At 30.1% G+C, this 18,397-nt stretch overlaps 1 protein-coding gene across 1 annotated transcript in view; it reads right to left on the reverse strand.

The window, feature by feature from the left end:
• Window positions 1-570: 570 nt before the first annotated feature.
• The window catches only part of LOC117166960 (protein bunched, class 2/F/G isoform-like), a 21,697-nt gene continuing 3,870 nt past the window's right edge, over window positions 571-18,397 (reverse strand). The window contains exons 2-5 of the mRNA XM_033351456.1: window positions 12,194-12,955; window positions 6,759-8,628; window positions 3,966-4,017; window positions 571-1,501 (exon numbers count right to left, since the gene is read on the reverse strand). Coding sequence (XP_033207347.1) covers window positions 1,298-1,501; window positions 3,966-4,017; window positions 6,759-8,628; window positions 12,194-12,955 — 2,888 coding nt within the window. The 3' untranslated portion in view covers window positions 571-1,297. The remainder of the gene's footprint in view (window positions 1,502-3,965; window positions 4,018-6,758; window positions 8,629-12,193; window positions 12,956-18,397) is intronic.

Raw genomic sequence — 18,397 nt, forward strand, 5'->3', positions numbered from 1 at the left:
TTTGAGCTCATGTTTGCTTCAAAATAATTCTCTTTAAGTTTATAATCTGTTGAAAATTACAATAAATAGAACAATCATTGTTTTTTGTGAGAAAAATATTTGTCTAAAATTGTGTTTTTTCACTTCATAATATGTAAATTCCATCTAAAACGCTTTGTTTCCGATAAAGACTTATTTTTAGTATCCAATAAATACCTTAAACTCCACAAAAAAATCGCTAAAAATTTGTATACACAAATTAAGATGAATCTTTAAAATCGTACCTATTCTTTTTAGTTCGGATTTTGGTCACCAGGTGGCATATCGCAGTTTAACCATTCTCAATACAAGATAACCATCTGGTAAGGGTAGAATTTTATAGATTCTCATTTGGCTTTAAATAACCGGGCTGCACCCCCGAAACACACAAAAAAAAGAGAAACTGGATATGCAAATCATTTTGTGTTGAAATTAATGGAGTGTATCATTTCCTGGTTTGTCCGATGCAGTGGCCAATTTTTTCAGTGTAATTCAATCTCATAATTGATAAAACTCATGAGTATTGGAATTTATTCCGCAAAAGACAAGAGGTACGATTAAAAATTTGTTTTATTAGGCGTGTATCAGACGTAACAGAAGACGTAGATTAGGTTTGCAAAACGAGGCGCACCTTTGAAGTGAAAGCACAAGGATTGATTTGTCGACTCTTATGTTACGCATCATCGTAAAGAAATAGTAGTACGAAAAGCGATTAGATTTCAAGTAAATGCACGACTGTTAAAAAGGCATTCCCAGGCCTCTTTTAATTTCGATTACAAAGAGAAAAATCGATTCTTTGTAAGTTTGTGTTGTCACTTTGGCATAGAAAATCGAATACACGACGACGACACAAAATATTTTTCCGATAAAATACAAGAAAGCCTGGCTAGCTGCCTGCTGTGTAGCGTTAGTCCATTTTTTGTTCTTGCAACGTACTCAAGAAACAGAGAAACAAGAAAGACTTGAACTTTAAATAAAAACAAAATTTCAACGCTGTTTCACTCACAAGCCGCTTAAAATATAGCGCCTTTTCCAAAGGGGTAATTTTGAATTTACAGTAGTTTAAATATGTATTTCCTAAACGTAAAACTGAAATAGTAAAAAATAATCTATTATCTTTAATTTACTTAAAAAAAATACTAATGCTAATATATATAATATATATAATAAATCTCATTATTTATAAATTTCTAAAAATCGTAGAGTTATATATACAATAATTATATTATCCTTATGTACTTGACAAAGTATCGATAGAAACTTATGTACAATGGGTTAACTATTGACCACTGCCAGTACTGTTTATGGATAATTTCGTGGTCACTTGACTGAGCTGAGCTAATGTTTCTGGCGTTGCGTGAGCTTTCAAAATTGAATTTTCAGCCTCCAACTGATTAATGCGATCCATCAGCTCTGCTATCTTTTCCTTTAGCACCTCCACTTCCTCTCGCACAGCAAACATTAAATGACTCTTTACTAAATCCTAAAACAAAAACTTCTCTTAATTCAACTCGCAACTTCAATTTCTTTCAGAAAAAGATTGCAGGACATTTATCGAAAAGGAAGCAATCGAAATTCTAATTTCTTTTTAGAAACGTAAATATTATTAACAAGGGTGTCTACTTAAATCCTGAAAAAAAATCCCTGACAATTATAGGTTTTTTTTTTTTTTTTAAGTATCTCAAATTTGTTCCAGGTTTAACTTGTCATAGTATGAAGCTATTCAAATATTAAGTATTTTTTAAAACAATCTACTCGAATATTTATACAGTTTCACAAGTTTACAATAAATATTAAATACATAATTAATCATTTCTTGAATTTCTCTCTAAAGTCCATGAATTTGAATAATAATTATAAAATTCTTTATCCAGAATCTCTTAAATTCAATTCAAACCCTCCAAATTCTTAACTTTTAAAGTAAAAATATTGCCTTTTCTACAAGACAGATAAATTTTTACATAGAAAAATTAATTTTCAATTGAAAAATACAATTTTGGAACAAAATAAATAAGTTCTCAAACAAATAGTTGAATTTACAACTGGAAAAGATCAGTTTTCAACCAAAAATGGAATAGTTACATTTTCAGTAAAAAAAGAATGTTCATCAAAGTGATGAATTTTCAACTAAAATCTTAAATCTTCAAATGAAATAGATGAATTTTAAATCAAGTGGATGCATTTTTTTTAGAAAAGACTAACATTTAACTAAGTATTTTTATATCCAACCAAAAAAATTAATTTTGAACCAAAAAGATTAATGTTTAACCAAGAAGATTATTTTTCTACGAAAAAAAACGAATTTTAAACAAAGTACAACCAAATAATTAAATTTTTTAATTAAAAAAGGTCATTTTACAACCAAATAGTTTAATTTTGAACTAAACAAGATCAGTTCCAAACCAAAAATGGAATAGTTAAATGTCAGTTAAGAAAAAATTAACAAGAGATGAATTTTCAAACTGAAATTATAAATCTTCAACTTGAATAGATGCATTTTAAATTAAATAGATGCATTTTAAATTAAATAGATGCATTTTTTAGAAAATACTTTAAAATTCAACCAAGTATTTTTATTTTCAACCAAAAAGATAAATTTTCAATTGAAATGCTGAATACTTAACTCGAATACAGGAATTTTTAAACGAAAAGATTAATTTTTAACCAAGAAGATTAATCTTCTACGAAAAAGGACGAATTTTCAACAAAATACAACCAAATAGTTGAATTTTTAACTAATTATAAATCTTTAACTGGAATTTTAAATCAAATGGATGCATTTTTTGGAGAAGACTTTAAAACTTAACCAAAAAGATGAATTTCCAACCAAAAAGATGAATTTTCAGCCAAACAGATTCATTTTCCAAGAAAAAGAACGAATTTTCAACAAAATACAACCAAATAGTTTAATTTTAAACTAAATAAAATCAGCTTTCAAACAAAAATGGAATAGCTAAATTTTCAGTTAAAAAAATTAACCACGAAAAAATTCATTTTTCCAGAAGAATTTAACTTTCAACTAAGTAGTTTTATTTTTTTTAATTCAACTTAAATAATAAATATTCAACTGGAATAGATAAATTTTAAATCAAATGAATGCATTTTTTAGAAAAGAATTCAAAGTTCGTTATATCGAGGTTTCACTTTAGCTTCATTTTCAACCAAAAATATTAATTTTCAACTAAAATTATGAATATTTCAATGTAATACTTGAATTTCAAACTAAAAATATTAATTTTGACCGAAATAATTAAGTTTTTCAATAAAAAAGACAAAATACCAACCAAATAGTTGAATCTTGAAATAATGTCAATCAAAAGTTTAAAACTTACATTTTCAGTGTAAAAATAAGAGTTTAACCAAGGAGATTAATATTCAACTAAGATGATGGAATATTAAATCGAGATGTTATATTTTCAGTTTACAAGACATGAACATTTTCACTAGAAAAAAATTTCAAAAAATCGTTACATTTTCAGACAAAGCGATAAATTTGCAACTGAAATGAAGAATCTTCAGCAGGAATTGTTAAATTTTCAACCAAAAAGATGGATTTTCAACTAAAATCATGAAACTTTAGCTAAAAAAATTGATTTTTTAATCAAAAAGATTCATTTCTATCAAAGAAGATAAATTTTCAACTAAAAAATATAATTTTTATTAGAAAAAATTAATGTCCAACCAAAGAAGAATTCAAATTTTTAATCAGAACCAGTTAAATTCGCCAAAAAAGATGACTTTTCAACATAAGTTAGTTTTATTTTAAAATTTAAAACAAAATTAAACACGCTCTAGAAAACATTCCCTGACTTTAAAAAAATCCCTAACAATTCCAGATAGGTCATTATGTTGAATAAAATCAAGCTTGAAACTTTAAACTTCAAGAAAATTATAATTATACGGAGGAAAAAGCTGAATGAAAAACGATTAAAATCTATAATACTTACCATAGCCTGCTCGATTTTGTTGTCAATTGCTACAGCACTTGTTCCCGACATACTGGAAAAGAGAAATAAATTTCCTGTTAAATTTGTCGATCAAAAGTATTTTATTTATTATACAATTATAACCTAGCACGGAAATTGATGTTTTAAAAATCTGTCCTTCAATTACATTTATTGACATTCATATCTGAAGTTGATTTTCATATTAGTTATCTTTGATATCTTTACCGTCGTCTGAATTCGCGACCACTGAGCATTCTAGAAGATAACTGCCGAATGCGAGAGAAAACTGAGAATAAAATCATTGAAAAGTCTTTCAAAATTCAGAGAAAAAAATACCAAAGAAAGAGGTATTATACAAGAAACGCGGATGCTACTTGCTGGAATATTTAAGAACTTTAAATAGAATTCACTCTTCTTCTTGAGATGTTTATTACTAATAAAACACTACTTGCTCACTGCTTTTCATAAACCGCACGTCAATTGATAAGACGTAACAGTTCAAACTATATTTACTTGACTGATTCTTTGTTTCAAAAAATTACATTGGCTTAAAAAATTAATAAAAAAATCACCAATCTTTTATTTATACATGATTAGAATGTGTCAAATAAAAGAAAAAAGTATAATATTTACGATCTTTTCTTTATTATTTTAGAAATAGTTCTTATAACCGTTTCAGCACTTGTTATTTTTATACGGAAGCAAGTTTATTCATTCAAAAAAAAAAAATTATTTTTTATTTAAATTTTTAGGCAAATGAACGAGGATTTCTATTCTTAAAATAACTTTTCTTTTCACAAAACTATAAAAAATTTCAGCAGCTCATAAAAAAATGTCCGGTCTGAAAAATGTGAGAGTTGACTTGAAAATTCTGATTTTATTCATCATAAATTATTTTGAAGTCTTTTGAATTATTTTTATTACTCTCGAATAGAGTCTTTGAAAAAAATATCATTTGTTTTTCAACTTTGATTTAAAATATAAAAATATATAATCATTTCGACTACAAAGAAACAAATTTTGGTGCAGTCTATATTTTTAAAAATGCAAATAATATTTTAAAATATTTAAATACGTGCACTGATTGGCACAAGCGCCGCGCCAAGAAATCTGTCAACTGTTACGACTTTTCTCATTTTAAATTCGAAAGTTAGCCGATTATCATTACGGGGAAATACCACTGTGACTGGTCAAAAAAATCGATTTTTTTTGTCTTTTCTGAAAGTATATATATTCAAAAATATGTAGAAAAATTTTCAACTTATAATCTTGAAAATTGACGAAGTTATACTCCAGGACTACTGTGTGCAACCAAATAATAATCGCATAAAAACCGCCGACAATCGAGCTAATACATAAAAAAATATACATTCATAAAAAAACGTCAAAACAATGCTGAAAATACTGAAGATGAACCATCATATGGCCCAGGAATAAACATTTTAATGTTAAGTATTAATATTTCACATATTATTTCAACTAGCGCTATCTCACATGCAATGAAAACTTTACGCGTTTTTCTCAAAACGACTTTTTTTAATACGGTGGCATCGATTTCTCGAAAACTAATGAACCAATTTGAATTTTTTGTTGTTGAATTTTTTGTATTTATATTGGCCAAGGTTGTACGTAGCGATTTTTCAAAATTCTAAAAATTAATATTTTTTCAAACCCTTAAAAAAAGGAGGGATAATTTTTTTATTACGTCATTACACTCTAGTTTATAACTAATGCAATTTTTAATATTTGTTTATACAAATTTTTTTGAATATAGCTGAATATATGTTCAATAAATTATTATTTGTCCGATCTTAAAATAACTACTTCTACCTACAAAAAAAAATTCATGAAAATCACTTAATTTCCATGCTTTCACAGTGGTATTGCCCCTTAAAATCAACCTTCGCTTTTCTTTTCTTATTGATAGAAGCGATTCAACAACACAAGGTCCTTGTAATATTTAATATGTTGTAACATAAAAAATATGACCAATTTAATTTTCAATTTTCTCATAAATAAAGTGTTTAAAGCATATTTTATTTTACCAATGGAAATAGTAGGCAATTTTCTATTGAAAAATGTAATTGTTCTAAATCGACACCATTATTTTGAATTTTTTGTAATTTAAAAAAAATTTTTTTGAATCCTTCGTAAGTATTTGGTTCACGTGAAGTCTTTTGATTTCTTGTAAATTATTTTTATTTTCTCGAATTATTTTGAATTTTATTAATTTATCAGAGTTTACTTTTGAATTCTCTTAAAGTCTTTTAAACGCTTTTGAAGTCTTTCGAATTCTCTGCAATTATTTTCAACTCTCATCATTCGTTTTTAATTTTTCGAAATTCTTTTCAATTCTTTTACATCCTCTTCAACTATTTTGCGTTCTCTCAAAGATTTTTGAATTCGTTTAAAGTATTTTAAATTCTTGTGAACTAATTTAAATTATTTTGAAGTCATTGAATTATTTTAAATTATTCTGAATACTTTTGAGTTCTTTTCAATCCTTTTGATGTCATTTGAATTCTCATAAATTATTTAAAAATATTTTTAGATGCAAATTTCTAGCGGTTAACCCCTCGAAAATTTGTATTATCAACGATAAGAAATTTTTCACATTCCTCAACTTTTTTGATAATAATGATTGAAGCATCCTGTAATGTTGATAAATTATAAAAAGGCATAAGGGGGCACACGTATGCCTGTTAATAAAAAAATGTGTGTTATTTTTGAAATAAGATAAATTGGATATAATTTTCTAAACTATCGCTTGAAAAAAGATGGTTTTTTTTATACCTTTCAGTATCTTCGACAGGTGGCTGTTCATCGGCATTTTGAGTGACTTCGGCGAGAGACTCCAGAAGGGCTGCGTCAGTCGGTTGTGCACCAGGTACAACTTGAATACCAGACATGGAGTCCTGCTCCGGGTCAGTTTGGTGGAACGTCATGTTTCCTTGCTGAATACCACCGATTGAACCGACCGGCACATTTTGGCAATTGGCTTGTACCTGCGTCATTTGCACTTGAGCATTGCTGCTGCCTTGAGGTTGCATTTGAGGATTGATAACCTGGTTCTGTATTGGCGCTCCGGGAACGTGAATTGTTGACTGTGGTTGTGCGCCCGATTGAGAAACTTGGTGAATATTTTGAATGCCTTGCATATTCTGCATGGTGTTTGTCATTGGCTCGGAGATTTGCGTCATTTGGGGAATTTGCTGCTGCTGCTGTTGCGTGTGTTGGGTTTGCTGGGGATGTTGATTTTGCTGGGGATGTTGGCTCTGCTGAGGATGTTGACTCTGCTGGGTATGTTGACTCTGCTGGGTATGTTGACTCTGCTGGGTATGTTGACTCTGCTGAGTATGTTGACTTTGCTGGGTATGTTGACTCTGCTGGGGATGTTGATTTTGTTGAGGATGTTGACTTTGCTGAGGGTGTTGACTCTGCTGGGGATGTTGATTTTGTTGAGGATGTTGAATTTGCTGTGGGTGTTGGATTTGCTGGGGATGTTGCGTTTGCTGCATATGCTGTTGCGGATGTTGCTGAGGATGCTGGGCATGCTGTGTTTGTTGGGGATGTTGCGTCTGTTGAGGATGTTGCGCCTGTTGAGGATGTTGAGTCTGTTGAGGATGTTGTGTTTGTTGAGGATGCTGTGTTTGTTGAGAATGTTGCGTCTGTTGAGGGTGTTGTGCCTGCTGCGGATGTTGCGTCTGCTGCTGATGTTGCGTCTGTTGGGGATGCTGCCCCTGCTGTGGATGTTGCGTCTGTTGGGGATGCTGCGTCTGCTGTGGATGTTGCGTCTGTTGAGGATGTTGCGTCTGTTGTGGATGTTGCGCCTGCTGAGAATGTTGCGCCTGCTGTGGATGTTGAGCTTGTTGGGGATGATGGACTTGCTGTGGATGCTGAACTTGTTGAGGATGTTGAATTTGTTGAGGATGTTGATTTTGCTGGGGATGCTGACTTTGCTGAGGATGTTGACTTTGCTGAGGATGTTGAATTTGTTGCGGGTGTTGCATTTGCTGAGGATGTTGCATCTGTTGAGGATGCTGACTCTGCTGGGGATGTTGATTTTGTTGAGGATGTTGAATTTGCTGTGGATGTTGCATTTGCTGTGGTTGCTGAGGATGCTGAGGCTGTTGTGGATGATGGGTCTGTTGTGGATGATGGGACATGAGTATGTTGGGTGACTGAGAGTTCGACAATGAAGTCTGCTGCACCAAAGTGGGTTGACAGACATTTTGCGTCGGTAAGCTCTGCCCCTGAGAGCCAACCGTCACGTAGGAATCCTCCATTGAGTGGCCCATATTCGCCTGGGTAGGAACACCATTACTGTTTTGGGTGAGAATGGAGATGGAGCCTTGTGGCATGCTTTGAGGCATGTTCTGCGGATGGCCAAGGTTATTCGGAAGATTTGACTGCAAATTTGCAGGCAGCGTCGATCCTTGTCCTCCAGGTTGTTGTTGCTGCTGAGACGCTAAGTTTGAAGATTGGAAATATTGTGGCACCTGCGCCTGATTCTGAACTTGCACCGGGTTGTGTTGCATATTCTGGAGTGTTGAGTTGCCCATGACATAGCTCGTACCAGGTATCGTCCCAACACCGGTGTTCATTCCCATCATACCATGAAGCTCTTGATGAGTCACATGACCGTTCAAATCTAAGCTCCTGCCTGAAATTTACATTATATTATGAAAGATGGATTGGTACACATTCTTTATTGCTATTAAAAAAAAATTCAAAGAATTGATTCTAGTTTCTTGAAATTAAAGTAAACTTCCACCTATTCTAAGGGCCGTGACACGACCAATTATTCTAAGGTTGGAGGGGCCCCCACCTCTACCACGAGTCAGAAAGTTTTTTATAAAGCAACGTTCATTGGCTGCCCCATTCTTGTATCGATGAGGGCGATGTAAGCAACTTTTTCAACTGCGAATGTGCCAAAAAACACGGGTCTATTTTAAATATATAAATACTATCAATAATAATGCAGATAAATACACTTGGCTCTCAATGTAGTAACTGCGACATGAACGTAATTCCTAGAACTAATGGCCCATGCAGTTTCTCAGCTCCAGGGGCTTGAGAAGGTTAATGCAACTCTTGTCTGGAGCGGAAAGGCTGCAGTGCGCGACCACTCAGTCAAGTATATTGCGCAATATTACCAGGGTGTATACTCAAATATTGGAAAAAATTATCTGACAATTCAAGGGTTTTCCCAGACATTTGAAGTTTTTTCCAGGCATAATTTTTCATAGTGCGGAGCCATTCAAATATTTCACATTTTTTAAAACATTCACCCGGTCTTTAAAGTCCATGAATTTGAATGATAATTTTAAACAATTCTTATTTTATCTTCTCAAACTTAAAATGCAGTGCATATTTAAATAAAATTAAAATTCAATTAAAAATTTAATTGCCAAATTTTAAGTTCAAAAAATGTTAACCCAAAGAGATGAATTTTCAAATAAAATAATAGAATGTTTAATTGGAATAGTTACATTTTCAGTTAAAAAATTTAACAAACAAAACAATTTTTAAAAGCATAGTTACATTTTTCACAAAGTGATGAATTTTGGACATGAGTTTGCAACGAAATAGTTCAACTTGGAACTAAAGAAACCAATTTTTCAACCAGAAATGAAATAGTTGAATTTAAAACCAAAAAGATGAATTTCTACCAAAAAAGAGAAATTCCCAACAAAATCCATAAATTTTTAACTAAAAAAGATAAATTGCCAACCAAAAATTGTAGTTAAAAACTTAATGTTCAACAAAAAGATGAAATTTTAACGAATTTTCAACCACACAGCTATGTTTTGAACGAAAAAGATGAATTTTCATTTAGAAAAATGAACCTTCAACAAACAAACAAAATAATTTTGAACCTAAGATTTTAACTTCAACCATGTAATTAATTGTTATTAAAACAAAAACAAAAAAAGAGTTCAGAAGAAAAAATGTAGAAGCTGATACTTCAATAAAAATAAAATTATAATTTTTAATCAAAAACAGTATAATTCAACAAAAAAAGACGATTTTTCAGCCTGAGTTGAATTTTTAACTATGAAAGATTTTTCTGCAGAGAGAAAATATTTCAAATAAAATAGTAAATTTTCAACAAAATACTTGCAGTTTCAACGAGATACTCGAATTTTGAACTAAAAACGATCCACTTAAAAAAAATAGAACAGATAACTTTTCAGTTGAAAACATGAATTAAAAAATAAAAATTTCTAACCAAATACATAATAAATTGCAGTAATATAAAGCTACTTTTACAAAGGAAATGAAACCCAGGTATGGTAGACACCATGATCACACATTACAATTGAAAATGGTTCAAACGGCCCCGATTTGCGCAGTTGAAAAAGTTTAAAAAGTCCGTTATCGCTTTAAGCATGCCAGTGATTTTCCAGAGTTTTTATTGACATACGATAATTTTCCGAATAAAAATCAATATAATAAAATCATAGAACTACTCAAATATTTCGCGGAATATTGATTTTTCTTTTTAATATATATTTTGTTATTGTTTTTTTTTTATTATTAAATACTTCAAACGTAAAGGTGAGTGATTAAGGTATGCATATTGTAATATTTATCAAAAATATAATGTATTTTCTGAATCATGTTCCACGTATTCGTCGACTGATGACCTTTCAGTGTCACGAAATAAAATGTCCAAAATTAAAGGTAAGTGTATCAGATCAGGTATCAATCGGCAAAAGAATCGAACACATCTGAGAAAATATATTCTACACTTAAGAAATATTTCTATTCTTACATTTATGAGTTACTTTTACATTTAGAATATTTTCTTGAAAAAGTTGCCTGCATTTCCATTACGTCGTGCTAAAATACTCAATTCAAAGCAGAGGGCTGTTTGAGCCTCATTTTTTAATTGGTCAGTCACTGACGCGAGCGTGACCGTAAATCCCGTACAGGGACCGTAGTGGAAGGTGACGGAACTGTACAATTTCGAATTAGCGTCAATAAGAGATATCGAATAGGTAAACTTTTGAGTAGGCGATCGTTAGAATAGGTGGACGTTTACTGTTTTAATTCCGCTAAACGTTAACCAATTGAAATCCAACATATTTTTTTAATCATAAGTTGTTTAAAAAAATATGAATGAATGAATTACCTATTGCATCAGTATATTGGCCTAATTTGTCAATGAAGTAGTGGAAAAGAGAGATAAAATATATATAGCGCCTTCATAAATCTCTCGAATTCCCATTTGTCACTTGCAGCCTATATATCGTTATTCTTAGGCTGTCTTAAAACTTTTAGAAAGTTTGCAAAATTTGCATTGTGCTTCACGTCTTTATCTTTCCGCCCATCTCCTTAAACCCAGCCCATTGAACAATGGACAGATTTGATCATCACTACTAAAGTCTGTAAGCTAACTTTCACTATTCCTTTCAGATAATTTTTTTGAAGGTTTCAAGCCCCTAAATATCATATGTAATTCATACACAGCATTTATTTTTAAAGTATTTTCTAGCAATAAAAAAAACATTTAGAGATAAATAAAATGTAATATAAAAATGTTTTTCAAATTTAATATTCTGCATTTTTGAACAATCTGGAATTTATAAACATTTCAATATTGAGATATGATAATAAAATCGAAAGATATAACTAGGATGGAAAATGAAGCTAAAATGAAATTATCAGTATGCGTTTTTTTTTTAAACACATGTCGACCTCGTATTATATCATTTAATCGAATATTAGTTTCAAACGTAATCATATTATATATGTCTCTGTCTCTCGAAAAAGTCAATACAACATTTAAATCCTATTTGAAATTGTAACAATGCACTTGACTCTTATTCTTCAAATATTAAACTAAAAAAAAAAAAAACTCGAGAATAAATTTAATAACAAAGAGTGTCTGATAACCGTCCAAAAGTAATCTATTTTCCTCTTTCTCAGATTTCAAAACCACCGCCTATTCATCTAACTGATGATTCCGTCCACTTTAAATTCTACATTCAACTATTAAGTATTGGCGTATCGGCTCGGGTTTCTCACCTCAATGGATATAGGCGGCTTTGCATGATTAATTTCTGATATAATAATAAAACAAGATACTCCCCAATACGTATACAACGAAGTTTGTAATTACAGTCTCTCTCTCTCTCTCTCTCTCCCATCTGATAAGACTATTGGTGTGATTGCCGTAATAACTGACTGCAGCATAAAATTAAAACGTGAGTGTCACATACCCTTTTCGTCGCCGATCGAGTTTTGCTTCAACGCATCGGGCACGACAATTCCACTGTCCGTAACGCCATACGATATGCACACCTCGTTCGGGTCGGTAACCTTCGCATTTGATTGATTGACCGAAGTATGGTCCAGATAGTCCATACATGTCCATCTTCCCCGTTTGAAAGGCTCAGTGCTCTCGATTTTCACAACCTTGAACCGCTCGTTCCTGCCGTGGGAATGCACCTCACGCAGTTCGGGGTCCTGCTTTGCACTCGCGGAAATCAGGTTGATGATGTTGTTGTCGGTGACAGAAGCAATGTCCAGATTGTTGATGTTGTTCTCGTTTGATGAACTGATAACGCTGCTCCCTTCAGACGGCACTATTGCTAGGCCGTACTGGGAGCTGGTTGGGATCACCGGCGCCGTGCCAAGTGCAACGTTACTTGTATTGAAAAAGACGTCTTCCTTCGAAAACGTGTCTTCAGAGTAGCTCGGCGTTTCAAGGTCGGTGATCCGCGAGTATTCCACGGAATTGTCCTCGGTGTGAGACTCATCCAAGTCGTCGTTCGAATCCTCACCAGCATCGTTGCTCATGCGGCAACCGACTGTGACGCTCGTTATTTGAAAAGAAGAAGTCTTTTTGCGGCACTGATTATTGTTCGGAGTTGAATTACTTTGTATAGAAAGTCCAGCTGGTGGGAGCAACTTCTCTGGATCATTCAATCGTATCGTTTCAGTCGTCGTTCGATGGACAGGAGTCACAATTTTTCTATTGACTGCAACATTAAATTAATATAAAAATTAATCAATTGTTTAATCTACTCAAATGTTTCAATAGTTTCCATCGGCTATTTGAATTTTCCAATTGAAAACTTCGAAACTAAATAATCTATGATCTAAAATATTCAAAAAGAGTTTCCAAATTAATTAATCTAATGCGAATTCTTTTAAAAGAAAGTAACGTAGATACCATAAGGTAATTGTCTCAGTACTAGTCAAATTTGGTTATAATTTAAATATATTGTTAACAAAATTGATTAGAAGTAACTTACTTTTAGTATTTTATAATAGCAAATAGCGATTACATTTATTCAAATTAAATAAAAAGCAAGGAAATTGGCATCACGATTACTGCGACTATGGTCACGATTACTGGGACGTTTCCGAATTAAATTTAATATTAAACGCTTTAAAGTACTAAGATTTAAAGTTGAAATATATTGCAGTTTAAAAAACAAAATATTTGAACTTTCAAATCTAAAAAAAAAAAAACATAATTTTCAATCAAAGAGTTGAGTTTTCAACCTAAAAAGTCGAATTTTTTAGAAAATATTTTACCTTCAAGCCCTAAAAATGAATTTTCCACAAAAAAAGGTAATTTTAAATCAAGAAAAACGAATTTTCATTAAAATATTTAAATACTCAGCCGAAAAATATTTTTCAGCTAAGAAAGAGAAAATATATGAATTTTCAATAAAAAAGTTAAATTTCAACAAAATTGTTAAAATTTCTATAAAAATGTTGAATATTTAAGCTCAAAAGACGGCTTTTCTACAGCAGTTGAATTTTGATTCTAAAGATACGAATTCTCAGCAAAAAAGTTAATTTTTAAACTAACAGTTACATTCCTTACCATTCTGTTAAAGTTTCAAATCAAAAAGACGAACTTGCTTTAAAAAGGTAGAAGTTTTATTAAAAAAATATGAATTTTCCTTTTTAAAAAATCATTTTTAACCAATTAGTTGAATTTTCAACCGAATAGTCGAATTTTCAACAAAAATAGTTGAATACTCAACCAAAGCAGATTCATTTTTATCCAAATAGTTGACTTCAATGTAAAAAGATTACTTTTTAACAAAATATTTAAACTTTTAACAAAATAATTAAATTTTCGAACTCAGGGATTCAAAAAGGGAGCTCCAAAAAGGAGAAATAGGGAAATTTTTTCATGGAAAGAGTAAAAATTATGCATTTATGTTTGCATGCAGAAAAGAAAAAAAACATCTGTTTAGAATAATTGTTATATTTTTTAATATTGTTAAATAATTTGTTAATGATTTCTGACATTAGAAAAAAATATTAATTGGAAATAGGTACTTAGGTCGTTGGAAATCCATTCACGGCGATAAAAAAAAGCCCGTAAAAAATAAAATAAACCATTTTTATCTGCTGAAAACCTGTCTAAGAATCTTTTCCTTTTTTTAAATAGCTTCATTATTAACTAAACCTTGATACCTATAAATATAATTATAAATTTCTCTCCAAGATTGATCATTCCGTTATTACTATAAATAATATTTTGAACTTACATAAGAGGTTATACTTGAGTTACGTTGCATTGTTTTTTATTTTGTACTTGATTTTTTTGGAAAAAAATTCATTCAAGTTTTTTAATATTACACTAATTCACGTTATCATTATAGCTGTATTATAGTTCTAACAAAAAATTGAATTTCTAGCTATATTGGTTATAATAAATAATTATGAGAATTAAAAATATTAATCTCTCATTACATGCGGTAGATATAAAACGAGGAATTGTTATTCACCAATTTCAGAGAATTTTCCGCATAATGCAGATATTATATTTTTAAACATCGCATATTTGAAGAAAAAAGGGGAATTTTAAAAAGGGGCAGATGCAGAATTGGAGAAAAACTGTAAACATTACAAATTGAATAATTTCAGGCACAAAGTTCAATGCATATTGTAAGATTTCGATCTTTGTTTATTTTTAAGCGCTCTTAATTTGAAAATGTCTAATTAACAAAAATGTTATTCTTAAATTATTAGATTTCGATCATTCTGAAATAATAAGCATTAAAGTATTAAAAGGACTTTATTTCTAATTCTGTAACTTTGAATACTAGTACAATTTATATACTTTAGTATATATATATATATATATAAATTTTTTATTATTATATCTAAAATTATTGGATTTTAAATTCTTCCAAAAGTGAACGAAATATTTTTAACCAGATTTATTTTATCAACAAAAATTGTTCCAACTGCAATAGAAATGTAATGAATTCAAAGTTTATTTCGTTATTTATTATTTTCAATATAAAATGATGACTATTTCAGCATTGTTTGTAGTTGACAGAGCCAGCAGTAAAAATTGCGTTCATTTGAACGTTCAGAAGAACTTCAAGCACATGACTCACTGTAGGCTTGAGGTAAAAATTTCGAAAATTGTACCTTTTCTCAATTCTGAAAATCTAAAATTTATTAGTTCTAAATGCTTTTAATTAAAACTTGTCCAATTTCAAACGCCAAACTGGTTTGCCAAATTTAGGTCTCTATAAGTAGTTATTTTTAAATTGGAAAGTTCACAAATTATTTGATGATCTAAGCTTTAAACTTTTAGAGAATAAGAACAGAAGCAATATTAACATAACTTTACTAGTAAGGATTTAAATAAATATAATACTCATTCAAGAATTCATTGCCCCTAACTCAAAAGTAGATCCAGATTTTTTAAATTTCTATTAGTTTTGAAAAGTGTAATTTTTACCCAACATAAAAAAATAAACCAATTACGCCCCTAAGTAAACCAAGCTAATTGTATTTAGAGCAGAGCTACAAATAATGCAGAATTATTTCGAAAGGTATAAACATAAACGTGAATAGCGTCAATCATGATACGTAGTTGTGATACATGAGATATAGATATGAACCTAAAATTAGCTCTTCAACTGAATTACCTTAATCTACGTTTAGGCTTAATTGACTCGAATAATGATTTGCGAGTATTGAAAAGTGAAGATTATCTTACGTTAGTTTTTTTAAAATAAAAAATATCTTATGCTGTTTTTACGCAAAATAATCTATCAATGAATGATCAACAGTTATGATATTAAATCGAGATATAATACCAAGAAAGCATAAACTATGTTAACAGTTATGATTTTCATTAAGGGTAGAGTTCGGATGATTTAAAAAAAAGGATAAAAGTCAGAAATTAAAAAGGCAAAAAGCCCAGTCGAAATTTATAAAATGTAACAAGCTCAGAACCGCACCTATGTTCTTTCCGCCAATTAGATAATAAATTGCACTCTGAAAAGATATCGTAATTTACTCAATGTATCTAATAAAATTCCTTGAAATACGTCACAAGTGGGACTAAACATTAAAACAACGTATGATCTTGATAAACTTTTCATTTGAATCGAAATTATTTCGAGTATCACACAAGGAGATGAACGAAACAGATTGGAAAATAAATTTTACCTAATCCCAAGCATGGTAAGAGACAATAATTATCCAGAGGTCCTATAATTTTATTTTATGCGACAAGATATTTTACTTAGAACTCACTTATGAATACTCGACTGTGACTCATTTTCAGAGAATTCTTCAATTCAATCGTTTATGGGTATCCTGTGAGGTCCTTATTTCGAATTCTATATGCATTCTTAATGCCGTTATCTACTTTTGAATGAATTATCCAAACTTGGACCCAAATTAATCAGGAGTGAAATTCGCGAATTATTCGAGTGAAATTTTGCATTGAAAAAAAAAAGTTAACTACGAAAACTTGTTACGTGCTCTCGTGGAATTGATCTGGTCAAAGTTGAGAGTCAGTAATATATGATAATAACGAAGAATAGGAATGGCAAGGAAACAAGGTAATTTGCAGAAGCCAATGAAGAGACTGAAAAAGTAACTTCGCTGAAGAGTGCTGGCATTTTATGAATCCAATGAGGTGGTAATACTATATTGTATAAAGAATTGACAATGACCGTTTAAGCCAAGATTATCTGTTCTGGTAATGCTTGAATTGAAATACAACACTATATAACATTTTCCTCTTGACTACCCAGCTCCAGTGAGTGCAAGTTTTAACCAATAACATTGCCCCTAATCACACTCGGTACGTATAGAGTAGGCTGTGCATCAAGTGGAAAATGCTATTAGAGTTTAGCAAGCTTAATTTCGAGTTGGGGTTGAATCGCCAAGGTCGAGAAAGATTTAATTTTCATGATTTTATTATTAAGCTCTACGGGCTTCGGACTGCTTTGTATCGCGAAAATACGCGACTTTAAATAAAAACAATAAAAACTATAGTCAAGCACACAAATTAAATATCCATAAAAATTAATATTGGTTTAAAATATACAAAAGTAACAATATGAATCAAAATATTTCCAAAAAATAAATGATCTAAATTGATATTTTATACAGTGTATACCGTCGAAAAATGTAAAAGAATCTGTCTTTTGCAAATTGTATATCTTATCCTATCTAAAAAATAGGTGAAAAGAACATTTTTAAAATCCCGCACTCATGGTTGTTAAAATCTGGATTATTTGTACTTTTGACTTGTCTAGAATTTAGTAAAAAACAATTTTTTAAATGAGGAATTTTAATTCTAAACATTTATTTCTACAAGAGAAAATTTAATTTGTAAATGATTATTTAATAATAAAGGCAACAAATAGCATATTTTCTGCACCATCAGTTGAGTATATCAACGTTTCAAACTAAGTAATTTTATTTGAGAATAAAATTTATTTCTTAAGGTTTCTAAAAATTATTGATAATAGAGAAAATTTTAATTGTAAATATTTTTTAATATTGCAAAATAATTGCATTCTCAACATTATGCTACCAGACTATAATTTGTAAATTTTCTTTAACTTTCAAAGAGATTTAAACCAATTTTAGGAAAACTTTGAATTCTTTCAAAAAATATTTCAGATTTAAAAAAATTCAAAAATATTTAAAAATTTGAAACCACACAAAAAATCTAAAAAAATGTGGTTTTTTCAAAAAATTTTAATAGACTTAATTTTATAAATACATTTTTTTTAACTTCCAGAAATAATTGTAATTGATTTTGCATTTTCAAAAATTAATATTAATACTTTAAAAGAGTTTAAAATTGTTCGCATGATTTCCAAACATTTCGCAAAAAAATGTTGAAGATTTGAAAACAACATTTTTAAATGTGGAAGATTACACAATTTTATAAAAAAATCGAATAAGTTTAAAATATATTTAGAAGTTTTTAAAAGATGCAAAAACAATGTTGAACTTAAACAAATTTAAAACAAAATGTACATTTTTGAAGATTTCGACCAAATTTAAAAGCGTTTTAGAAATTTTGAAAGGTAAAGTGAATAAATTAATTTCCTTAAGATTCCTGGGAAAATTTCAAATAATTTTTAATTCATATAATTTCATAAATTATATTTTATTATTATTATATATTA

The sequence above is a fragment of the Belonocnema kinseyi genome, chromosome 2, assembly GCF_010883055.1.
Source record: "Belonocnema kinseyi isolate 2016_QV_RU_SX_M_011 chromosome 2, B_treatae_v1, whole genome shotgun sequence".
NCBI lineage: Eukaryota > Metazoa > Arthropoda > Insecta > Hymenoptera > Cynipidae > Belonocnema > Belonocnema kinseyi.